The sequence below is a fragment of the Sander vitreus genome, chromosome 13 (assembly GCF_031162955.1).
Source record: "Sander vitreus isolate 19-12246 chromosome 13, sanVit1, whole genome shotgun sequence".
NCBI lineage: Eukaryota > Metazoa > Chordata > Actinopteri > Perciformes > Percidae > Sander > Sander vitreus.
The window spans coordinates 17,961,310-17,986,715 of NC_135867.1; the positions used below are offsets into that span (position 1 = coordinate 17,961,310).

The 25,406-nt window shown below is 41.6% G+C and overlaps 1 protein-coding gene across 4 annotated transcripts in view; it reads left to right on the forward strand.

Annotated features, from left to right (window-relative positions):
* sptbn2 (spectrin, beta, non-erythrocytic 2) overlaps positions 1–23,215 on the forward strand; it is a 35,635-nt gene extending 12,420 nt beyond the window's left edge. For 3 of the 4 annotated variants that reach the window (XM_078265234.1, XM_078265231.1, XM_078265232.1), the window contains 37 exons: positions 4,873–5,024; positions 5,293–5,466; positions 5,819–5,910; positions 6,504–6,584; positions 7,669–7,784; positions 8,153–8,265; positions 8,357–8,544; positions 8,664–8,781; positions 8,997–9,155; positions 9,279–9,581; positions 9,829–9,982; positions 10,085–10,479; positions 10,582–10,845; positions 10,928–11,139; positions 11,483–11,620; positions 11,738–11,957; positions 12,124–12,660; positions 13,408–13,610; positions 13,696–13,786; positions 14,006–14,152; positions 14,359–14,622; positions 14,855–15,079; positions 15,204–15,293; positions 15,493–15,771; positions 15,866–15,996; positions 16,114–16,318; positions 16,424–16,798; positions 16,875–17,119; positions 17,243–17,381; positions 17,543–17,627; positions 18,169–18,365; positions 18,563–18,687; positions 18,805–18,880; positions 21,105–21,283; positions 21,621–21,794; positions 21,984–22,026; positions 22,150–23,215. In XM_078265234.1, coding sequence (XP_078121360.1) covers positions 4,873–5,024; positions 5,293–5,466; positions 5,819–5,910; positions 6,504–6,584; positions 7,669–7,784; positions 8,153–8,265; positions 8,357–8,544; positions 8,664–8,781; positions 8,997–9,155; positions 9,279–9,581; positions 9,829–9,982; positions 10,085–10,479; positions 10,582–10,845; positions 10,928–11,139; positions 11,483–11,620; positions 11,738–11,957; positions 12,124–12,660; positions 13,408–13,610; positions 13,696–13,786; positions 14,006–14,152; positions 14,359–14,622; positions 14,855–15,079; positions 15,204–15,293; positions 15,493–15,771; positions 15,866–15,996; positions 16,114–16,318; positions 16,424–16,798; positions 16,875–17,119; positions 17,243–17,381; positions 17,543–17,627; positions 18,169–18,365; positions 18,563–18,687; positions 18,805–18,880; positions 21,105–21,283; positions 21,621–21,794; positions 21,984–22,026; positions 22,150–22,362 — 6,902 coding nt within the window. In that variant the 3' untranslated portion in view covers positions 22,363–23,215. Of the gene's footprint in view, positions 1–4,872; positions 5,025–5,292; positions 5,467–5,818; positions 5,911–6,503; positions 6,585–7,668; positions 7,785–8,152; positions 8,266–8,356; positions 8,545–8,663; positions 8,782–8,996; positions 9,156–9,278; positions 9,582–9,828; positions 9,983–10,084; positions 10,480–10,581; positions 10,846–10,927; positions 11,140–11,482; positions 11,621–11,737; positions 11,958–12,123; positions 12,661–13,407; positions 13,611–13,695; positions 13,787–14,005; positions 14,153–14,358; positions 14,623–14,854; positions 15,080–15,203; positions 15,294–15,492; positions 15,772–15,865; positions 15,997–16,113; positions 16,319–16,423; positions 16,799–16,874; positions 17,120–17,242; positions 17,382–17,542; positions 17,628–18,168; positions 18,366–18,562; positions 18,688–18,804; positions 18,881–19,949; positions 20,028–21,104; positions 21,284–21,620; positions 21,795–21,983; positions 22,027–22,149 lie in introns of all 4 variants that reach the window. The other variant, XM_078265235.1, reaches the window with a different exon arrangement.
* Positions 23,216–25,406: the final 2,191 nt, after the last annotated feature.

A 25,406-nucleotide genomic window follows, 5' to 3' on the forward strand; every position in this document is an offset into this window, starting at 1 on the left:
CTTAGCCTCTATGAGCCACACAGACAGGATTATGTCTGGCGGCATATTTGCTCAGATTACCTGAAGATAATCATCGTTATCAACTGCCAAAGTTTGTTTGGGGGTTAAATAGGAAAGCGGCAGCAAGCTAAACCCCAGTACCTTCAACAGTAAAGAGGACATTGGGCCCCACTCTACTCCCCCGCCTTGACATTTACTTAAAGCTTACTACCAGAAACAAACATGTTCAAAGGGACTGGACATGCCCAAATATGCTTTTGAAACATTCAATGATGCCTCTAAACACTAGTTCTAATCTGCCATTAGTAAACAATGGCGAAAACATGCCACAGAAAATTCTAATCGCTTGTTTTTCTATATTGCACAAAAACCGGCTCAAGAAAGACCGACAGGTAGAGAGCTCCAGGATAGAAATTCAAATAAGAATATATTTATTTCTAGTCCCAGGATGCTTTTTACAGTGTTTCCGCGGGGTCTTAAAAAATCTAAAATTTCAAAATCTAAATTTTAGGCCTTTAAAAAGTCTTAAATTCGCTGTAACATTTTGTTTAAAATTATTAAACAGGTCTAAATGTTTTCATTGAGCTTTACAACGTTTTTATTTATTTATTCGGTGGTGTTGTAGTTCTTTCTTTCCCTACTCCAATTATAATTCGCTGCATTACGACAACAAATGAGACCAACATGCAACTTATATTGCAGCCAAGTGCAAGGCTGCAATCTCTGCGAGTCTCTTTCAGAACAAATTTCATTCTTTAGCTATGGGGGAGTGCAAGTTTAGCGATATCTCTGGACTCTGATATAGACTTTTTATTTATTTATTAAATTTTTTTAAATGTATGTCGTGATATACTGTAGCTCTTAAATTTAATTTATAATTGTCTTAAAAAGGACTTTAAAAGTCTTAAATTTGACTTGGGGAAACCTACAGAAACCCTGTTTTTAGGCACATACTGTACAATAATTTAGTGGTAGAGTCCAGTTTTAACATTTTAACATTTTTTTTATTGTAGAAGAAGACTGTATACTTGCTAGGGATTTATATAATATTCAGAGCAGCAACCAATGTTTAGGATTCAGCTTAGGTCAGGTTGCATTTTTCGTGTGGGCGAACTATTACTTTAAAATGTTTCAAGGCTGGTGTGGAAAGTCATTATTGTGGAAAGTTTTTGTCAAAAAAAGCTAAGATTAAGACTTAGTTAAATTAAGTAATTACTTGGCTTGCTTTTCGAAGCTCATATTTTCCCACTCGTCTCTCTTGTCCTTTTTATTGTGTAACAGTGTAGGCAGGTTCTGCAGGTATTTTGCATGACGTAAAACATCTGACAACCTACAGGAGGCCTAGTCTTGGTTTCTTTTTTCACCCTCAGCCATCAGGGTACTCTGTTTAAAATAATTAAGCTTTCTGTTGCTGAGCATTCTTACAGGTTAGTAAAAAATAATAAACCATTTAGACGTGGATGTACACAGATCATTACAGTTGACAGTTGACATATCCTCCCATGCACTAACAACACAATCCACAAACGTCATTGTTGGAGAAAACAGCTGCACCAGTTTTGCCCTTATCCACCATAGCCACAACTGATGACAAGTTTGTGTTTGCTTGCTATAATGAGCAAACATGCCAGGCCCTGATGTCTGTGTTTGTCTGTCTTGTGTTCTTGTTCAGTAGCCTTGTTATTAGCAGCTCAGCACCAGCAGGGTTTCTTCTTTAGGACCCCTGTCCACTGCCGCCTCCTCAGTGCTGGGTGCTGTTACAACATGACCAAGCTTTGGGAGGAATGTAGGCTCCTCCTCTGCACCTCACCTGCCACAGTAATCCACCTCTACTGGCTCATTGAACATCTTCATATTGCTTAGTGGTCCTTTTAAAAATGGAATAATCTGTTAGTGTGGTGCATGGGATAGATACGAAGAGAAACAAAGCAGGTTTAGTGAGAGTCTTGGGTTTGAAAGTTAAAATGAGAATAGGATAAAGTTGGTAAGACCCAAAAACTCCAACCAGCACACCCTTTTACAGTATGCAGAGGACCAACCAGGGCTAAACTAAAGCAGGGCTGTTTGACCGATACTCGCCGTTTGAGTGTGATGCCATAGCACTCTCTTGTTTGTATGATATCTTTTGAGTTTAGGTGAACCAAAAAAAAACACACACATGTCCAGGAGACAAGAGGGCTGATAGCTGCGATGGCAGAGAAAAAAACCTGTTTTGGCCACAGCTCCAGCCCTCCAAATATGCCTGTGGGCCATGACTTTAGTTACCTGCTTTGAATTAACATACCAACGTTGTCTTTAAATGTTATATTTCTATAACAAAAACTGGAATTACATATATTTGTGCTGAATCTGGAGATTTGAAAAGGCAATGCATTGTTGAGGGCTTTTTCGTAAAACGTGTTGATTCACGTGTATGGGTTTATCTGGTGAGACATAATCAGTAAATGTTACTCTATGTAAAGTAACATTTCTCAGTTAAAGTAACAGTTCTCATGCTTCTGCAGTTTTGTGTGAGATAGACACAAAAACAAGGTATTATTGTGAGATAGACCAAAGAACAAGGTATTATTTTAAAATTTTGATTTTATCTTGCTACTGTACTCTGCAAGAAAACTCCCAACATAGACAGTCCTGGGTATTCATACTACAAGCAGCAGGTATGTGTGACTTACTAGTCGAGGAAAACCAATGACACACATTTTCACTCTGTATTTTTGCTTTCTCAGTCTGATGCCTTTGCTTTGTTCTCCTACCACTTCCATGTGTTGTTCTGTTGCCCTCCGCTCTGGTGCAAAGCATGGACAGCCAAACCTTAAACTGATGCTTTCTTCTCCTACCACTTCCATGTATCATTCTGCTGCCACTGACTAATGGGTTATATTCCACTATCATTTCTTCTATTGCTGGTCAGTGCTCTTTGGCAGACGTTGCTGTCAGGAGAACAGCAACTGAAGCAAGGAAGGGCACAGTGCTTTGGCAAAAAAACTCTACAGGTTACCTTTTTATACCTGAATTACAGTGAGCTCAAATACGGAGGTCACAGCTGTAGGGGATTGAATATTTTAATGTTAAAAACATTACCTGTGACAGTCTTTTAACTTTTGTTTCAGAAAATTAATAGCAGATTGCTTTCAATTTGCTGTTCAAGCACACCATTACAAGAAGCTATCTGTATTATTTATTTCAAAAGAGGGCCTCTCTAGTAGAGTATAAATAACAGGGAAGCACCTTCAGCTCGCAACAGTTCAAGCGTTACGTTCTGTGGTATTACTCCATCCTAGAAAGCTAGTGTGAAATTTCAAAATCTGTTCTTTTTTTAGCTGGCAGTTGGTAGAGTGGTTATTTGCGCAAAACATGCTGTTTTGGTCACCTCCCATTGCTCACTCTTTTTGGAGTGGCTTAGAATTAATGTATCAAACAAGACGGTGATAACTCAATAATACTTCACGAGCCACTAATGGCTCACTTTTTGTCATACTTCAATCAATTTAAATCACTTTTCAATCACATCTTAATAAAACAAATTAATTCTAAGAACTGTCATTAATTTACTTACCTTTTGATTCAATCTCATGTATCTCTTTTGATTTGACTACATTCAACTTGCTTACTTTCACAATTTCCCACTGTAACATGAACTGCCTACATATTTCGGAGCTTGCCTTTGGGTTCAGAAGTCTCAGCTTTGAATAGTGTTGCATTTGAATGTTACAGTAGTTTGCAGTTGCAAGCCTGACCTACAATACAATGTGTATTTGGTGCATTCTTTGATTAGATTCTTTCCATCAAACCATGCTGTTTTGGCTTACTTAAAATCTTGACCTGGTACCTGACCCCTTAAGGCTACTGTCTGTCACATAAATTACATTTCTACCTTTGTTTTTTCTATGCAACATATGAAGCACATACGATGTAGCTTTTGGGTTCCTGTTGTTACACCAAGTGTATTGTGGAAAGAAGGTGTGGTGTATTGCACCATCAAAGATGATTTTATCATATGGAGCTATGTGCGACGAACACTTTGAGCTTCACTATTTATGGTTTGGTTTGTTAAATGATGACTATGAAAATATGAAGGCTTTGCTGTTTTGCATTGTTTTAAGAGAGCCATCCATCTTCACCACCATTATATTTCATTTCATGCTGCTGAAAGTAGGCTTTGTTTTCTTTTTACTCATTATTACAGTGCTGATCCTCTGATCTATTTTCTGTCTGCTTCAGGTTTTTTTTGTGTGGGCTTGAATTGGGCGCAGTGCATTAAGTACAATGCTAGAATAGTGTTTTCTAAAGGCAGAAAGACCTTGTGTCCTAGAAATGAGGTCACCTTGTTAGGTGGCAGAGCAGGATTAGCTCCTTACTCCCTTGGTCCATATGTCTGAGCTGCTCCCACAGCTTAATTTATTGTGATTCTTTTTAGTCCTGCCCAGATAAAAGAAAACTGCAAATGTCATTGCCTTCATGTGCAATTTTGCATTGTCACTTTACTCTTCTAAACTCGCATCATTCGAGTAATTAGCAATGCACACGTGAACAGAGCCATTGGTAAACTTTGGTATTTGGAGTGAAAACCTCTCACTAAGCTGTCAATACAGTGATCCTAGAGACTTAATGGCATAGCTTATCTGTGAAATGAACTGCTCAAGACAAGGGCTTACGTCCTTATGATTTACTGTCACCTGTCTGCTCTAGGGAGTGATGATCAAAGTTGTTGACTATGTTGGTGTTTGTTTAGAGCAAAATGGAGTCCTTGTAAATATTTATTTCTCTGACAGTAAAGATATTGATGCTAGTGGCATCTCAGTCAGCGGCGTCTATTGTAATCTTGGTGTATTCCAACTACAGCCCCCTCTCTCCCTGTTGTTTCCTTTGCAGATGAGCGTGAAGCAGTACAGAAGAAGACCTTCACCAAATGGGTAAACTCTCACTTAGGCCGAGTGACCTGTCGCATTGGTGACTTGTACACCGACCTGCGCGATGGCCGCATGCTCATCCGCCTTCTGGAAGTGCTCTCAGGAGAACAGCTGGTCAGTATCACACAAAAGAAACCACCGCTCTCTGTCCTTGCCCTGACACAGCCCTCAGCATGACCCTTACCCTGCGCCACAAGTCAGGAGGAAAGAGAAATCATGCGCTCCGTTTCTTCTTTCTTTTAGTGTGATTTACTTCTCCTCCTGCTTCTACTTGTTTTGCTCTTTTTGAAATCCTACCATCCTGTCCCCCTCATATGTTGTGATCACTTTTATTCAATAATTTCAACTTAGGTTTACTGTCTTTTTCTTCTGCTCCCAACAGCCAAAGCCCACTAAGGGCCGCATGCGTATCCACTGCCTGGAAAATGTTGATAAAGCCCTGCAGTTTCTCAAGGAGCAAAAGGTCCATCTAGAAAACATGGGCTCACATGACATTGTGGATGGGAATCACCGTCTTACCCTGGGTCTCATCTGGACCATCATCCTTCGCTTCCAGGTAACGTGTAGAGTAGTTTGTGAAGCTCTGCCCATTCCCTTAGTGCATTTGTCACATTGCTTAACCTCTTTCAAAGAGCGAGTTTAGCTGTGGGACATCAGGGCTCTGCATGTAGCTTAGCCATTCCTCAGGCAAACTCACAAAAATGATAATGCTGCTGCGATGAGATTTACGATTTCTTTATCATGAACTTAATGTCATTACTTGTAAAATTTGAGCCTTTCTTGAAATTTGGTACTATGTAAGAACAGTTAATAGATCAGGCTAATAATATTGCGAGGTCTAATAATCTAGGCATTTTGTGAAGTGTGAAATGTGGGCACAGTCATAACTAAATGAATGCTGCTGACAGATCCAGGACATCAGTGTGGAGACGGCGGACAACAAGGAGAAGAAATCAGCCAAAGATGCCCTACTGCTTTGGTGCCAAATGAAAACTGCTGGGTAAGTGGGAGAGGCATACCTGTAAACTAGCCGTTTTGAATGGGAAAATGTCATCCACGTGAATCGTGTAGATCCGAAGAGTTTTTATTTGGGGGGGGGTCCGAGACCCGGTGCCTTAACGACCGTTATCTACCGGACCGAATAGCAACGCGGATTTCGGTGCCTTATTTAGGTGCTACTTAAATGCCTGCGCTTCTCTCTGATGCTCCGAAAACGGACGTTAGAGGGGACTGAAACATTGCCGCACAGGACGCTAGTTGACACTACACTCGACAGCAGGTAACGTTAGCCTACCGTTAGCTAGCAGCTGGAGTAAACACAGTAAAAAAGCTGACAGCTAAACGGTGTGAAGTGTGTCTGTATTTCACTGGAGAGGATTGTAACACCAGACTGTAGCTGCTGTTGTCTGAAAAACAACACAGACTCAGGACACACAGGATAAATACTCTTAATGTTGAAGATATATTTCATTCATATTATATTTTATTTTATATATAGAGTATTTGTGCTATTAGTGGTTTTACTGACTTGGTTACTGATGAATCATGCTGTGTTGAGTTAATGATTAATGGCTTCTGATCTGGCCTCTGCAGATACCCCAATGTCAACATCCACAACTTCACTACGAGCTGGAGAGATGGTCTCGCGTTCAGTGCCATCGTGCACAAACACAGGTCATTGACTTCTTCCTGTACTACAATAAAACTGGTCCCTGTTGGGCATACTTTTTCGAAGTGTGGATTTCAGATCATTCAGTCATCATGCAAATAAAAAATGTGTCCAGTATCTTTACCCCCTCTTTTATCTTTCTTTGCTTAATGAGGAGCACCTGTCACAGTGCCATCACACTTCTCAGGGGTGTTTTTATCCCCTTTTCTATTTAGGTCTCTTATACTCCTCCCATCCTTCAAACAGTCTCAAGTATGGCTAAAAGGATGAAAATAAAATAGGGTGTAAGATGACCTAGATCACAGAAATAATAACCCACTTATTTTCTATAAAGAGCTATGCTTAATAACTCACTTGCACACCCTGCTGTTCATTACAGTGAATACTTCATTACGGTGATACTTGATACATGAATGCAAACATTGCTTTCATTAGAGTTACTGAACCATGGGATATTGACGTAAACCATGACGCTGACATTTACATGATCAGGGCCATTTTCAAACTAAAGGGACACCAAAGCAGGCAATTATTATATGCAAATAATTTGTTCCCTTTCCATTGTTAAAGTACCTGCAACGTTGAACATTTTATGTGTTTTATAAATTAAGAACAAGCTGGAGTAAAAGGTTTCATGTTCAAGGTTTTCAATTCTAACCTCTGGGCAGGGTCAGTGAACCTCAATGAGAAAATAGCCAGTTTTGTCCTCATTTCCCATATTTTTGGAATGCCAATACATGCTTATTGGTCATTAAAGTTTTAAGATATATAGGCCCCCCAAACAGTTTTTACACCCCTCTAATGCCTAAGTAAGCTCATAATGAAAACATGGTTCAGGCAAAAATAAGCAATAATTGGAAGGAGCAGTTTGCCTAATCTACAGATGAAAGCCTTTTTGCATGCAGATGACTGTACCTAAAAGGTCTGTAAACAAATGTACTGGACTATGCTATTGATTGTAGTGGACTGCAAATGTTTTTCTCTATACCACAAGAAGGAGATTTTATGTCAGCTTGAATGATATTGCCATTGTCTTGCACTCTGCAATCTGTACGTATTAAATCCATATTTGTTCCCTGGCCATTGCAGACCTGACGTGATTGAGTTTGACAACCTGAAGAGGTCCAATGCTCACTACAATCTCCAGAATGCTTTCAATGTGGCTGAGAAGGAACTGGGGCTTACCAAGCTGCTGGACCCAGAAGGTGAGTGGGTAAAGCCTCCACAAAAACATGAAGCATTCCTGTCACAAGTCACGCTGAAGGCCTGACACTGTCAACTGAGGCACTAAACTGGTGCCTGTTGTCTGAAACAGATTGATGGCTGTTGACTATGGAGGATTACTAGAATTAGTTACAGCTTAGACAACATCACATCACATGTCAGCTACACTGACCTCACAAAAAGCATGTACAAAGATAGTAACGGTTTGACACCTATTAAAACTCCTCATTCAGGCTGTTTTAGGAGCCAAACCTAACCGTTTTGTTTGTGCATGATGAAGTTTATGGTCAGTTAATTAAAAAAGGGGGAAGAGTTCAATTGCAAATGGATCATACTGCCTTTTTTTCAGATGTTAATGTTGATCAGCCTGATGAAAAGTCCATCATTACCTATGTGGCGACCTACTACCATTACTTCTCCAAGATGAAAGCCCTGGCAGTGGAGGGCAAACGAATTGGCAAGGTTAGCTGTGTGTGTATTTATATATTTATGTGCAAAAAGTAAAACCTTTTGATTACAGGTGCCTTGATTCACAGATCCCTCTTGGTTGCAGGTACTGGACTATGCTATTGAGGCTGATGAGCTGATAGAGAAGTATGAGACCCTTGCCTCAGAGCTGCTGCAGTGGATTGAGCAGACCATAGGGACGCTCAATGACCGGCAGCTAGCTAACTCACTGAATGCTGTGCAGAACCAGCTCCAGGCTTTCAACTCTTACCGGACTGTGGAGAAACCCCCCAAGTGAGCAACAAAAAGCTGGTTTAATATAACCCAGTGAATGGCACAATGCTTGTTATCCATTACGATTCAAGTGTAAAGCTGTACAGTATGTTAAACAGAGGTGGTGACTGTCTCCACAGATTTACAGAGAAAGGAAACTTGGAAGTTCTTCTCTTTACTATCCAGAGCAAGATGAGGGCAAACAATCAGAAAGTCTACATGCCAAGAGAGGGCAAACTCATCTCAGACATCAATAAGGTTTGGGTTGCTCTAGAAAGGGCTCAAAATGGTTTTCCATCTAGAAACGTAATGTAATGAATTTGTTAAGTAAGCGACTTATTGCATGCCTACAAAAAAATATTCATGTTGACTAAGTTAACTTAATGGAGTTTCACAAAATTGGCTTTAGCATGTATGCGGTATTGGTATCCTAGTTGCAGGATGTTACGAACTTCCTGTGTTTCATGTGGCAGGCATGGGAGCGACTGGAAAAGGCAGAGCATGAACGAGAGCTGGCACTGAGAAATGAGTTGATTCGCCAGGAGAAGCTGGAGATGCTCGCTGCCCGTTTTGACCGCAAAGCAGCTATGCGGGAAACGTGGCTAAGTGAGAACCAGAGGCTAGTGTCTCAGGTAGTAAAATAAAATGTATTTTAATCAACCACAGACACGTGTGTGTGTGTGTGTGGCTACATGTATTCTTATTTCTACATTGAATAGTTTTACTGTGATAAGCTCACTTTCCTCTGTTATTAGGACAACTTTGGAACTGACTTGGGAGCCGTGGAAGCTGCCACCCGTAAACACGAAGCAATTGAGACAGACATTGGGGCATATTGGGAACGTGTGGCTGCTGTGGAGGCTGTTGCCAAAGAGCTGGAAGCAGAGAGGTACCATGATGTGCGGCGTGTTATTGCGCGAAGGGATAATGTGCTTCGACTCTGGGAATACCTGAAAGAGCTTCTGGCTGCACGCAGAGAGCGGCTGAACGCCCATCGTGACCTACAGAGACTGTTTGAGGAGATGCGCTACATCATGGACTGGATGGCAGAGATGAAGGTAGTGACCCACTCAATACAATGCATGCTTACACTATGTTAACAGTGCTCCCATTGTTATAACTTGTTTTGAACTAGTGCTTTGCATTCCTACATTCTGTTGGCTTTGTTTTGACCCGTTTCAAAGTTAGCATTTAAGGTCTTGAGTATAAACGGGTGTTTTAACTTATATATATATATATAATTATTATTTTTATTTTTCATAGATGAAATAACCAAATATTCTACTGGACTGTGTTCTGTTTCAGAGCCGTCTGCAGTCCCAGGACAGTGGCAAACATTTGCATGATGTGTTAGACCTACTGCAGAAACACACTCTGGTAGAGGCTGACATTTCAGCTCAGGCAGAGAGGATCAAGGCAGTGCAGGGAGCCGCACAGCGCTTCACTTCCTATGAACAGGGTAAGTCTTACATATTCTCTGTACAGACCACGCAGCTTTAGTCTCACCTATTTGTGCACAATATCTTAAGTGCCATGTATTCCTGCCTTTTCTAATTGCCAGCCTACAAACCATGTGAGCCAGGACTAGTAAGTGAGAAGGTTGACCTGCTTGGTCAAGCCTATGAGGAGCTTGGTCAGCTTGCTGGGAAACGCAGATTGCGCCTCGAGGACTCGCACCGCCTGTGGCAGTTTCTGTGGGATGTGGGAGAGGAGGCAGCCTGGATCAGGGAGCAGGAGCAGATCCTGGCCAGTGGAGACTGTGGACGTGACCTCACTTCTGCCCTTCACCTGCTTAGCAAACATGAGGCCTTCAGGGATGAGATGGCAGCCCGTTATGGCCCCCTGAGTAACAGCATTGCTGCTGGAGAAGCTTTGGTTCAGGAGGGTCACTTTGGAGCCCCAGAGGTCACTGAGAGGATTGAAGACATCCGTGCACAGTGGACACATCTGGAGGAGGTGGGTGGAGATCATGATTCTTTGTATTTGTATTTGTACAGTATAAAGCTTTTCCAAATATTGTTTTTTGTTTGTCATTTTCTTGTTCTCCATGCTCCCCAGACAACTAAGCTCAGAGAGCAGAGTCTTAAGGAAGCGGTGGCCCTGCACCAGTTTCAAACGGATGCCAATGACATGGAGGCATGGATCATGGAGACACTTAGACAGGTTTCCAGTCAGGAGGTGGGCCACGATGAGTTCTCCACCCAAACACTCGCTCGCAAGCAGAGGGAGATAGAAGAGGAGATCCAGAGTCACCGCCCTGGCATCGACTCACTGCATGAGCAGGTCCAAGCACTGCCACAGGCCTATATACATTTCCCTGAGGTATGTGTGTTTTGTTTTTAATACTTCTTCAGTCATGACGTTATATTTGTAGTACTAAATTATTGTTTATGGCTGACTGTAGGTGGATGGTCGCCTACCTGCTATTGAGCAGCGCTTTGAAGAACTGGAGTCTCTGTCAGCAGCTCGGCGCCAGGCTCTGGAAGGTGCCCTGGCCCTCTACCGCATGTTCAGTGAAGCTGGTGCCTGCCAGCTCTGGGTGGAGGAAAAGGAGCAGTGGTTACATGGCATGGAGATCCCTACCAAACTGGAGGACTTAGAGGTGGTGCAGCAGAGGTCAGTCTTGGCGTTAGAGAAGGGGAGAATGTTAAAACAGAAGATTTGAGTTGTTGATGATGGCTAAATACTTCTAAGAATAATAACTAAGAATCCATTCAAATAATTAGATTTGTAAAATCAAACACATGAGGTAGTGTTGATGAAATACCCCAGATAAATAAAATTGTAAGAAAATTCAACAATCAGTATTTAGTAGCTCTAATCTTGTTCTTAAAAGTATAGAAAATGTCAGTGCATTCTCTCACAAATACTTTAATTATCTACGGAAATATCCAGTCTAAATTACATAAGACTTTTCTGAATGAGTGAACTGATGTTGGTCTATTATTTATGGCTGCAGATTCGAGACACTGGAACCTGAGATGAACAACCTAGGCATTCGTGTCACTGATGTGAACCAGGTCGCCGAGCAGCTGCTGAGCTCCGACAACTGTAGCAAAGCCCAAATCCACCAGACACGAGACCAACTGCACAACAGGTCAGAGCTAACATATGAGCCCTATTAAAGCCCACTACTTTACACAAAAAAAAAATATTTGTACTCAACAGCTTAAAGCTGTTTTAGCATAAATATTACATTTGTTGTGGTCTCTAGATGGAAGGAGTTCGAACAACTGGCTGGCCAAAAGAAAGTAGCTCTAGAGTCGGCCCTTAACATCCAGAACTACCACTTGGAGTGTAATGAGATCCAAACTTGGATGAAGGAAAAGACCAAAGTGATTGAATCCACCCAGAGCCTGGGCAATGACCTGGCTGGAGTGATGGCACTGCAACGCAAACTCACTGGCATGGAGAGGGACCTGGAGGCCATTCAGGTATGGAGAGGTCACATGCAGAGACTTATTGCTAAGGGATGGGAACTGAACAGACTGTGTAAGACAATGTAAAAACCAGGGAATTAATAGCAGGGTTATTTTGGGCTTTATGTTGAGGTATCTTGTCATCATATCTGCATTAAAATAATTTTTCATATCCTTTCAGGGCAAACTGGATGACCTGAGAAACGAGGCTGAAAAGCTGGCCACGGAACATCCACATCAGGCTGAAGAGATCCAAGGACACCTGGCAGGGATTCAAGAGGTGTGGGAGGAGTTGAACGCCACCATGAAGCGGCGTGAGGAGTCATTGGGCGAAGCCAGCAAGCTGCAGGGCTTCCTTAGGGATCTGGATGACTTCCAGTCCTGGCTGTCCCGCACCCAGACAGCCGTGGCCTCTGAGGACATTCCCACCTCTCTGCCAGAGGCTGAGAGTTTGCTAGCCCAACATGAGAGTATCAAGAATGAGGTGGATAACTATAAGGAGGACTATGAGAAGATGCGGGCGGTTGGTGAGGAGGTGACCCAAGGTCAGACCGACGCCCAGCACATGTTCTTGGCCCAAAGGCTCCAGGCACTTGACACTGGCTGGCATGAGTTGCGTCGCATGTGGGAGAACCGCCACAGTCTTTTGGCCCAAGCCTTTGACTACCAGACTTTCTTGAGAGACGCAAAGCAGGCAGAGGCTTTCCTCAACAGTCAGGTTAGGAAAATACACTATAGATAGAGAGCTATGGCCTCATTGAAACAAAAAAACATGCATCAACATACAGCCTTATTGGCACAGTCTACAGTCCAGCAGTTAGTGCCAAAATCAAAGCCAAATACTTGTGTGTACCTGAAATACTGCATGATTTAAGTAAATGATTAAGTCTTTAATCAGGGCATTGGTTAAAGTAACTAGGAGTTGGAAATAGAAATCTGAATCTAATTCAAATTTTTCACCAGACCCAACATTACCCTCATGTTTAAGCTCAGCGTTATATTAATAATCTTTATTATGGTTGTGTGGGTGTTTGTGGTTTGTTTACATTGGTGCCCAGTTATGTGTTTTCACGCACTCTTACATCAGAGCAACTAGGATGAGAAAAGTAAGCTGTACTGTAGGTGGGCCATAGGCCTAGATTTGTATGGTGTAGGTCGCTATACTACAGTATGTGTATTTTGATGTCATAAAATCCAGAGACCTGCTAACATAATTCTGTGGAACAAAAAAATGAAATTAGGGTAAATTAAAATTCATTAACATGTAAGGACTGGAAAACCTAAAAAGTATGGATTTGAAGGTAGCTGCAGCCACATTTATATTTGTAGCTCATTCTAGTTTGAATCATTCAATCTATCACCAGTTTGTACTTGTTTTAAATGTTTTAATCTCAATACATCAATTACAGTAAGCAAACAGGCTGCAAAAATCAAGAAAACTCACATTCCTTTCCTCTCTGTGTAGGAGTATGTGCTGTCCCACACAGAGATGCCCACCAGTCTTCAGGGAGCAGAGGAGGCCATTAAAAAGCATGAGGATTTTCTCACCACCACAGAGGCCAGTGAGGAGAAGATTACTGGTGTGGTTGAGGCTGGACGGCGCCTCATTAATGACTGTAATGCAAACTCTGATAAGATCCAGGAAAAAGTTGATTCCATCCAGGAAAGGTTAGAGCAAGCCCCTATTCATGTTTTTTTTTTATATTTGATGTTTTGAAAAATACAAGTTAATTTAGCTTTCTCCTTTCTCCAGGCATGTTAAGAATAAGGAGGCTGCAAATGAATTGCTGACAAAGCTTAAGGATAACCGTGAACTGCAGCACTTCCTCCAAGATGGACAGGAGGTAAAAACAGTGTTTTTAATAATAATGTAATGAATAAATAAGTAAAGATGCTTAAGGGATACATTTGTGAAAATTACCTAGTATTGTGAATAGAAACGTCTTCTTTAATCATAAGAAACAAACTATAGAATTTGTGTTAATCACTTGTATTTCTTTATATATTAGAATATACTGTATTAAAATAATGCTTCATCCATAACGCTATTCTCTTTTCTGTAGCTCACATTGTGGATCAATGAGAAGATGCTGACAGCACAGGACATGTCTTATGATGAGGCCAGAAATCTTCACAGCAAGTGGCAGAAACATCAGGCCTTCATGGCAGAGCTGGCCTCCAACAAAGACTGGCTAGACAAAATTGATAAGGTGTGGCCATTTTTCAAATGTAATGTTATTAAACAGTACTTGAACATTCATTCATTCTGTCGATGGGATCGTTAATGGCTGATCAATAAGGCTAGATAGCATTTTATCTATATATATTTTTTCTGGGGACAATCTGTTAGGACTGACATTACCAAAGCAAAATTTAAAGTAAATTCAAACTTGTCCTTGTTTCCTGTCTCCAACAGGAGGGTCAGGCACTGGTGGCGGAGAAGCCGGAGCTGAAACCTGTTGTTCAGCAGACCCTGGAGGACCTACAGCGTCAGTGGGAGGAGCTGGAGGGCACCACCCGCACCAAGGCCCAGTGCTTGTTTGATGCTAACCGGGCAGAGCTCTTTACACAGAGCTGCTCTGCTCTCGATGTCTGGCTGAAAAACCTTGAGGGTCAGCTGTATAGCGACGACTTTGGGAAAGATTTAACTAGTGTCAACATCCTGCTCAAAAAGCACCAGGTATCCCACACTGTGCAAGCAAAGCACAATCTATGCCATTGTTGCTGTCAAGAAATACTGTTAATTTTATACAAAACATGTCTGATTTTAAATGTGCTGAAAAAGCAACAGAATGTATTATATAAATCCTGAACTTACTGAGTGCAAGTTGTGAAACTGGCCAAATCTGTTAAGGAGAGATTGCCAAATGTCATATCGTCTTGTCTAACATTGTTGTATTGTCCCTGTATAGATGCTTGAGCACCAGATGGAGGTCAGAGAGAAGGAGGTGCAGTCCCTCCAGTCTCAGGCTCTGGCCCTGTCTCAGGAGGACGCTGGACTCACGGAGGTAGATGGTCAGCAAAGGCGAGTCACTGATAACTTCTCCAATCTTCAGGATCCTCTCGAATTGAGGAGACAGCGACTACTCGCCTCCAAAGAAGCACATCAATTCAACAGAGATCTGGAGGATGAAATTGTGAGTCGGATTACCTGACTGATAGCAGAAATTAGATATAGAAGTTTGGAGTAAGTAAGTGTTTCTATTGCCTCCAGTTTTACCCGATACTCATCTTTTATTCATTCGTCTGATTTTCTCTCAGCTATGGGTGAAAGAGAGGATGCCCCTGGCGGACTCCACAGACCATGGAAAAGACCTGCCCACCGTACAGCTGCTAATCAAGAAGAACCAGGTACAATGATATATTTCTTTTTACATTTTAAAAACAATTACTTTTATAAAATGTTGCAATGCAGGGTAATTAAAAGGAAGATAAAGGTGACTTGGACTCATTGGCATCTCTACATTGTTTAACACCTTCACTGAGTATACACCTAATGCAAGCGTGAGGTGAAGAAAATGCCAACCCACCTTCTCTGTTTCTAAATCAGACATTGCAGAAGGAGATCCAGGGCCACCAGCCACGCATCGATGACATCCATAGACGAGGCAAGACTCAGAGCCAGGTAGATGGTGAGAGACAGTCCGTCCTAGAGGAGCGCCTTGTTGAGCTGCAGGACCTCTGGGACCAGCTGATAGCCGAGACAGACAAGCGCCATGCCCGCCTAATGGAGGCCAATCGCGCCCAGCAGTTCTATACTGATGCAGCGGAGGCGGAGGCGTGGATGGGAGAACAAGAGTTACACATGATGTCAGAGGAAAAAGCCAAGGTTAGACGAGACAAAATAAAAACATAGCAGTAGTGCCCCTCTTTCACAATCTTCTGTCTTGAGAAAAAGTGATCATTTCCCATTTGTCTCCCAGGATGAGCAAAGTGCACTAGTGATGGTCAAGAAGCACCAGACCCTGGAACAGGCACTTGAAGACTATGCCCAAACCATTCACCAACTCGCCAACAGCAGCCGTCTCATGGTCACCAGTGAACACCCAGAGAGGTGAGAGAGCACAAATAGATTTAAATGTTGAAGTGTCAACTGTGACAAGCCTTCTTATGAAGAAAGTTGTACACCCACAACCACTGATCTGTCTTGCTCCCTTTGTCTTTTACACAGCGAGAGAATCACCTTACGGCAAGCTCAAGTTGACAAACTGTATGCAGGGTTGAAAGACCTCGCTGAGGAGCGTCGTGGGCGGCTTCAGGAGAGACTGCGGCTGACCCAGCTGAAGCGGGAGGTGGATGACCTGGAACAGTGGATTGCTGAGAGAGAGGTGGTTGCTGGCTCCCATGAACTAGGACAGGACTATGAACATGTCACAGTGAGTATTTTTTCACCATCACATACTTTGGAGACACTGAAGCTCAGGGAAATATGGCTGAATTAATTATGTTTTCTGCTTTTGCCCTGATTTTTCTTCTTCTAGATGCTGAGAGACAAGTTCCGGGAGTTTGCTCGTGACACCAGCACCATCGGCCAAGAGCGTGTAGATGGTGTTAATGGGCTGGCAGATGACCTGATTGAGTCAGGTCATCCTGAGAACGCCAGTGTGGCTGAGTGGAAGGACGGGTTAAATGAGGCTTGGGCCGATCTGCTGGAGCTGATCGACACACGCACACAAATGTTAGCAGCCTCCTATGAGTTGCACCGCTTCCATCAGGATGCCATGGAGGTGCTTGGACGTGTTAAGGAGAAGAGGGAGGGCCTGCCTTCTGACCTTGGCCGTGATCTGAACACTGTTCAGCATCTACACAGACAGCACAACACTTTTGAAAATGACATCCAGGCCCTTAGTGGACAGGTCAGCTATCTGTTAAATAATAATAATTCCAAGAGAGCCATGTGAATAGGAAACTGACCCCTCTTTGACCTTATAGGTGAACCAGGTGCAAGATGACGCAGCACGGCTGCAGAAGGCTTATGCTGGGGAGAAAGCTGATGACATTAACAGGAGTGAACATGCTGTGACTTCTGCCTGGGAGGGCCTGATTGAGGCCGGTCAGGCCCGCAGGCTCCTCCTGCTGGACACTGTGGAGAAGTTCCGTTTCTTCAACATGGTGCGGGACCTCATGCTCTGGATGGACGGTGTCAACCTGCAGATAGATGCACATGACAGCCCCAGGTGAATGTCATTTTATGCTTAGCTTTCCGATGACTGTATGCTGTACTGAAATGCTGGTATAAACAGTGTTAACACGTTATAAATTTAAATCTCACTCACACAATCTTCTTTCTGTTGTCCCAGGGATGTGTCTTCTGCAGGGCTGGTCATTGCCAATCATCAGGACATCAAGTCAGAGATTGAGACCAGAGCAGACAGCTTTACTGCCTGTATTGAGATGGGAAATACTCTTATCAACAATAATCACTATGCAGCTGATGAGGTATTACATAGTGGATCACTTTTACTGTTGTCTGCAGTTATAGTTAATGCATATTTACAAGAAAGTAAAAAGAGAACACACCTGATGGCTCATTGTGGGTTATTACTTAATGTCAGTCTTTTCATGTGTCCTCCCGTTACTGAATGTTCCTTGATTCACAGATCCGAGAGAAACTGGCTCAACTTCAGGAAAAGAGAGAGAAGATCAACAAAAAGTGGCAAGACAAGATGGACCATTTACAAATTGGTATGCATGCTGAACACGTTTTACACTCTGTATAAGAGCACATGTAATAGTTCCATGGCAAAAGAAATGTGAGGGATACTTTGGTGTGGTAGCAGACAAGATACAAACAGGTATGTTCAGTTTGAAGGTTGACATGGCAGCCATCATTTTTTCCCTGTCAAGACTTGTGAGGTAAACAGCACAATGCTACAAGGTATACACTACATGCTATTCTATAAGGCATGTGAGCTTACACCTACTTGAATGGTGTTGATTGCACTATGGCAAAAGTAGAGCCAGGACTAACATTTTGGTTCGTCTGCATTCATTTTTTTATTTTGTGGCCCTCTTTGCCTGGGCAACGCTGTCTGCACCAACCGGCAATGAAACCTGTGTTTTTTGCTATTAAGCCATTGAGCTTTTGGTCTGAAAGGGCCAAAATGTGTACCTGACTCACTACTAATAGTTTCTGATGCTGTTTATACTGCATTTTTTAAGTTCTCATAATTTCTTGACTCTCTTTTTTTCTCTGTCTTCTGCTTCCCTTATCTCTGCATCTCAGTGCTGGAGGTGTTGCAGTTCGGACGCGATGCTTATGTGGCAGAGTCTTGGTTGGCAGGGCAAGAACCTCTGGTGCGAGCAGCAGAGCTGGGCTCAAATGTGGATGAGGTAGAGAGCCTAATTAAGCGCCATGAGGCCTTTGAGAAACTTGCTGCAGCCTGGGAAGACCGCTTTGTGCTGCTGGAGAAACTCACTACAGTAAGCAGAGAGATAACTAAACATTACAAAGATTCATATAGCAAAGATTGTACGTGTATTTGAGAATGGTTTGGATTTGTTACGAGTGGCCTGGTAGATACAGGATGTCCGCCACTCATCTAGGAATGTAGGCATTGAGTCTCCCTCACTCATTACATTTTTAGTTTAGATAGCACTACTGACTTTATATTTTTCAGCTTGAGGAGCATGAGATGCAGAGGAGGAGAGAGGAAGAAGAGAGAGCACGGCGACCCCCTACACCACCCCCAGCAGAAGTAGCACAATCTGAAGCAGAAAGTCATGCACATGATTCTGCAGCCAGGTAAACCAAAAGAGAGTACTGCAGAGAGTTCTGGTAGAACAGAACGGTGTTGGTGTTTAGAATAAACAGACAGAACAGTTTTTTTATTAAAATGCTTTCCCTCGCTCTCAAACGCAGAACCAGTCTGGACCAGACCACACTCAATCAGTCGGTGTCAGTGAATGGAGTTCACAGCGACAACGACACATCACAGGTGAGTGTTTCGTAGATCTAAATGTTTTGAGTGCTACAGGAGTTTTTCACCTTAGGCCTCTGACATGTAATGTCCTGTCTTTTGTAATGTAATGTCTTTTTTTTTTTTTCTATGTTCCACACCTCATCTACTACATTATGACATGGATTTGTAAGAATCATAATCACTCAATCTGTGTTAAAAAGTTTATGAGAAATGTATTTAATGTTGCCATGAGATGTCCACATCTAATAATGTTACATGACAGAAACATGGCAACAATTTGTTGCAAATCATGAATTTCATGAAAATATACGAGTTGTAAAAGAAACTTGTGAGTATCTCATACATATAATACATGGTGTAACTGCATGTAAATGTGTGTCTGTCTGTTCTACTATCAACAGTGTTATATACATATTCCCTTGTCATATGACAATAATTGCTATTATTCAATTGAAAGAAACATGTTTTATTTGTTTTGCCAGAGTGGCCATTAAGTCTAATTTATGAAATGTTAATTTAAGCAAAATACCTAGAAACAATATATATATGTAGCAATATTTTATAATATGGATAAGAAGCCAAGTTTAGCTGATGGGTATTGTTGATGCCAAATATGTGGGAAGCACTTTTTCTGAAAAGAATCAGTGCCACTCGGGGTTTGCAGAGAAAGGAACTCACCCACCACCTCAGGAACCCTGATTCAAATTCACAGGGCACCTGTGAGGAGGAGGTTGGGCTCTTGGTAGGATACAGTAAACTACTATGCATGTTACACGATCCTAGTGAAAGATCCTCACTGGCAGATGAAAATAAGCACCTTGTGGAAAGCGGAAGTAAACTAATGTTTTGGTTTGCAGCTGACACTACAGAGAAGACTCCGTCAAAGAAAGGGAGCCATTTCTGTAATAATTTGACCTTTTATTGTTTTTAAGGTTAATCCACAAAGTTGTTGACAGATGTTATTTAAGCCAATCATAATGGTGATGTCTCTGAAAAAAAGTTCTCGAAGTGTATCCCAGTTTTTAACTTTCAAGTTTCTGCCACAGACAGACTTCTTAACAATTTCTTATTGCGTTTTTATCAGCAGTTATTGTCGCTATCGTTGTCAGTGGGAAAGAAATCAGAGCCTAAACGTGTGTGTAAGCCAAAGCAGCCGGAGTGTGTGAGTACCAAGCCGTGGTCAGCTGTATAGCTTCCCCTCGCCCCCGTCACAGCCTCTGCTCAGCTCCTGGTCAACTGCAGTGCCTTTTTTCTTCTGTTGAGAAGCCATCGCTCTCTGTCACAGATGCAAACCATTGCTTTATTTATTCATGTTTCATTAATGAGTCCCATTGCTGTTTTAAAGGCATGATGCTGATTCATGAACAAATTGTCTCATGGATCAGTCTGCTGTTGTAAATGTGCTCATATTGACCAGGACAGGAGTGACTGTACATGTGAAATCCAGAGTTGTAAATGTGGTGATATTTGTAGTCGTTCAAAGTTGATTTATATGTAGCTTGTTAGTCTTTTCCTATATGTGTACACTCCTTGTGATGAGTGGAAGTCATTTAAAATCTCTTTGTAGAAAAAGATCTACAATGATGAACAGAAACATCTCCTTAGCTGATAATATCTTCTACTACTGTCACAATTGAGTACATGAAAAGGCATCCTATTGTCTGTGGGTTTTGGATTAAAGATTCATATGGTAAATAAAAGCCAGAATACTTTATGAGAGAGATGTGGAGGATTTTAGGCTTTAGAGAGTTGCGCTGTAATTGAGATTATGTTCATGTATGTTTTTGTCTGTGTTTGTGTGTTGCAGTTAAGAGTTATTTATTAATTTGAAGTTGATCAATAAATTACTGGGACTTGACTGAAGAGGCAAAGATTATCTTAAGAACAGTAATATTTGCATTACAAATTTGTATCTCCCTCTGTTTCAAACTAATATCAGGTTCCTTCAGTACATTTTTAATGTTTAACATTTTAACTATCCATGTTCAGGTTAGCATGCATGCATGTGTGGTTATTTTAATTGTATGTCTTACCCACACAAGTGACTGTAATTGTCCTTTTATAATATCAGTGTACTGTGATTATGTGGAACCACACTATGCTGTTACCTCAGGTAATCATACAGTGCCGTAAAAGCAAGCATCATCATGGCTTTTCATGTATGGCTGCTCACTGCTTCCATCCAGTCATGTGTTTTTCTACCTCCTCACAACCATTCATGTTCTGGTTTGAACCACAGGGCTCAGAGACTGAGTCTGTGAACGGACCAGGTAGAGACAGCGGGCTGGCATCCTCTCGCCTAGATCCTTCTGCCACGTTACCGAGCAGGGGTGGAGCGGAGTCTGAGCCAGATACCATGGAGGGGATGCTCTGTCGAAAACAGGAGATGGAGTCCCACAGCAAAAAGTCAGCTAGCAGGTGAGTGTTGTTATTGGGGGAGTTGGTCAAGGGCATTAAAATAGACTTCAGAGAGGCTAGACAATGAAGTATTGATTTCAGTTAAACAATATTGAAAAAGTTCATTTCGGAAACCTAAATTGGTGGTGTCTTAATCTGCCATAACGTGTTTTAACTGCCTGCCTGTCAGATATGCTGTATAACTCTGTACCTTCAAGCTCATGTACTTAATTGTATCTGATTTTGTTTAATCTGTAATATCTTTTAAAAATTGTGTTTTGCAGTGTCACTACCTTTCTAAGACAGTCAAAGGCATATTGTACCAAATATCCTAATCCCATTTCTTTGCTCCCCGTAGGTCCTGGCAGAACGTGTACTGTGTCCTAAGAAAAGGAAGTCTCGGTTTCTATAAAGACGGCAAGAGCGCTAGCAACGGCATTCCATACCACGGAGAGGTACCCATCAGCCTCGGCGAGGCTGTGTGTGAGGTTGCGAACGACTATAAGAAGAGGAAATTTGTATTCAAGCTCAGGTGAGAATAGATTTGGCAACTAAAAACCTCAGAACACGGATTCTTGATACAGTTTTCACCCTGTTAGATTTTAGAAATAAAATGAGAGGCTGTGACGAAATGCCAATAGGATTGCGAAATAAGGAGATTTATTGGACTTTATAGTTTATATCTGACTAATGGTTCACCTCTTCAACACTCTGTCTGCAGGCTAGGGGATGGAAAAGAGTATCTGTTCCAAGCAAAGGATGAGGTGAGATGTATAGAACAGAATTGATCTACTAAAATGAATAATGAAATACAAATTGTGTTTGTGTGCTGTGACTCTTCTTGATGATGGTAAAGTATAATAACTGTTTTTGGCTTTTGTTTAAAGGCGGAGATGAGCTCCTGGATCCGTTCCATCATCAGCTCCATTCCAACAGGATCAGGGGACTCGCCCGTAGGTCCAAGGGCCCTCAGCCGTGCCATGACGATGCCTCCCATCTCCCCCAGCTCAGGTGATGCTGGAGGTGTAACAATGCGCAACAAAGACGGGAAAGAGAAGGATCGTGAGAAGAGGTTTAGCTTCTTTGGCAAGAAAAAATAGAACACTTGTAAAATTGATGAAAACTACTATTTGTCAAAATGTCAACAACCTGAAGCAGGCTGAAAGCAAAGTACAAACAGGTCACACAAACACACTGCTCTCAGTTCAGGCCCCAAGGAATTTGTGGACAGCTACTATATGTGGCTAACGGAGAACTTTTTTTCTTTTTTATCTGATTCTCTCCCTCGCCAGTTTTATCTGTCATTTCCTTTTCACCCAATCCATATTTCACATTTAGCTGCACCCAACAATGAAATCCCTCATCCAATTCCAGCCAACTGGCTGAGCTTATTAATCAGTAACAGGTGTGATTGGCATTAGCAGGGATTCAGACCCAGTTCAGTTCCAATCCACCAAAACAGCCATCCCTCAGCATGAATATGTTCTCTTCAGTAAGTCTTGACTAGCTGAGCCGTGTTGATGCCGTGCCACTAATAAAACAATGGCTGGTGGCTTTCCACCGTTGTGCACATTGTTTTTATTACCCCACTTTAAAGCGCTCTCTCTTTGGGAAGGATCACATCAGTCTCTTTTTCTGTTCTTGGTATTGATGTTATTAACCTGACCGATATTATTGCTGTTATTATTATTTATCTTTTGCTATCACTGGTTTGAGAAAACAAACTAATTAATTTGCCAGTAGATGATCTTGATTCATGTTGTGGAGAGAAACACATTTGGTTAAACTAGTGGAGAATGTTGGGCTTGCCCTTGTATGTATTATTTTGTTTTTTTTAGGAATGACAGTTGATGAGGTGTTTTGAGAAAAAAATAAAGCTCATTCAATTTTAGCAGTGTGCAGTAAGTGATCACAAGTTTCATAGGAAAAATGATATAAATATATTTAATAAGTGGTTTTATTTTGTCTCTAATTTTGCCTGTATTGATTATTATTTTTGAGTGATCTTTTCTGCTTGATTTTTGACTTTTTTTCTGTACAAAGCAGAGAAGATTAGTTTTCTAGTGTGTGTGTGTGTGTGTGTGTGTGTGTGTGTGTGTGTGTGTGTGTGTGTGTGTCTGAGTTGTGGTGCTGTGGATTTTGCACGTTTGTTAAAACGTGGCCAAATGAATGCTGCTTTTTGACCCGCAGACAAAAAACAGACACAAAATAATATTACTGGAATGATTTCATAAAATTAGCTTTCTTTGCTTCTGGTTTTTACTATATGTTAGCTTACATTACCATTATTTCTGTTTTAGTCTTCTAATATCTATTTCCGTTCTCTCTTTCTCTCTCTATCTACTGGTATGAAGGTATGGGGGCAGTTTGTAGATAAAAAGCTGAAGCACATTTTCTGTGGCAGACCGCAGGGATGCGAGCAGGACAGATGGACAGCTGACAGGTCTTATTAGGTGAAGTGAGGGGTGTGGAAGTGATATTGGATAGGCTGTGAAGAATGCGCTTTATGTGCTACCTGACCGAAAGAGGTGTACTGAGCCTTACTGTACTTGAACCCAACCTACAGATACACTGAATCCCTTTTTACAAATCCACCCTCCATTCGAACAGTCTTAAAGGAAGCTTTCGTAGTACAAAGATAAGAATGTTTAAAATGTGCCCTGTGACAATGATCTAATGTATGTCAGGATATTATATATGCTGGTACAATATGAATTACAGTTACCATGGGACACTCTGCTCACTAGCAGTAGAGAGGGAAAAATCCTAAATTGTCTCAAGCTTTGTGCTCTTGCATATGTGGCATGAATTCATGTAGGTTTATACTTGTATGTGTGTCATCATTGCCATCTATTCTCCTGTGTTGATGTACTCTGGAAAAACATGAGATCACTTCATTATCAGGGTTGAAGAGCAACTCATTTATATGTAATTGGCATTTGCAGTAATCCAAAACAAGAATGGCAATCAAATATAGTTAATGTAAAAAGTGTTATTGGTTTCCTCAAATATGGTACATGTTTGAAATAAGGGCATTTACAGTAATTGTGAGACTGTAGGCAGTAGTGCAATTGTATTCAAATGGTTTGTTAACTGTTATTATAATCAGTCCAAGTTTTAATTTGCCTTTTCTAACTGCCAAAATGCAACAGGAAGTTATTGGATAACAAATTTGAATTTAAGGGTTTCATGGATTATTTTAAGTAGGTTGCAAGTAATCAAATATTTGTAATGTATTACACCTTGAAAGCAACTCTTTGAAGCTGGTAATTGCCTGGATGTGTATACCATGCCTTGGAGGGCTGATTAGTCCACAGGAATGTCACACCAAACTATTGTGATATAAACAGCTGGAAGTAAACTGGCTGCAGTTTAAACAGGTTGGCCTTATTTTCCAGTCCCAAATGAATGTGGAACCAGTGATCTATCGCTCAAATCAAATACCCTCCAAGCCAGAGAAAAGAAATATTTAAACATCCACTTTTAGACATTGAACAGTTGACAGTACCTGGTCCAAACTTTATCAAACTGACTGCCTTGTCTCTGTCAGTGGGATTTTGTATCGTGTGTGTGTGTGTGTGTGTGTGTGTGTGTGTGTGATGCAGCTCCTAGTTTAAGTAGTTTTAAACTAAGCTACGATCTGGGAACCAAGTCAATAACGTCATTGCATACGTAAGTGAGCCAACGCAGTTAGCGTACATTGTGCACAATTTCGAATGGAGGAGTCATTCTTCCCCAGCGGATGAGCTGTTTTTAGTGACTATTGCTACTTTTTCCTCTGCTCTGGACATCAGACACAGCATCCAGTTGATGTTAGGGACTTCAAGTTTAAAGGTTACAGTGTATTTTCTCAGCAATCAGCTCATTTGAATGTGAATGACTCAAATTAGTTTGGCCAAATTGGTCATGTGAAGCAAAAATATTTCTCCTACTTGACATAGTGAACACAAGCTCGCTCTTTCACACACGCTCACACATTAATGCTGTACTGTATATTTAATGCAGAATGACCCTGGCAATCCAGTTTTGTGGAAATGTCCTCAGCTGGCTGTGATTCGATGTTGCATAATATGGCATCTCTGAAATATAGCATAGTGCTACTGGTGAGCTTTGACCAGAACATGGGAAGTAATGTATTGATGAT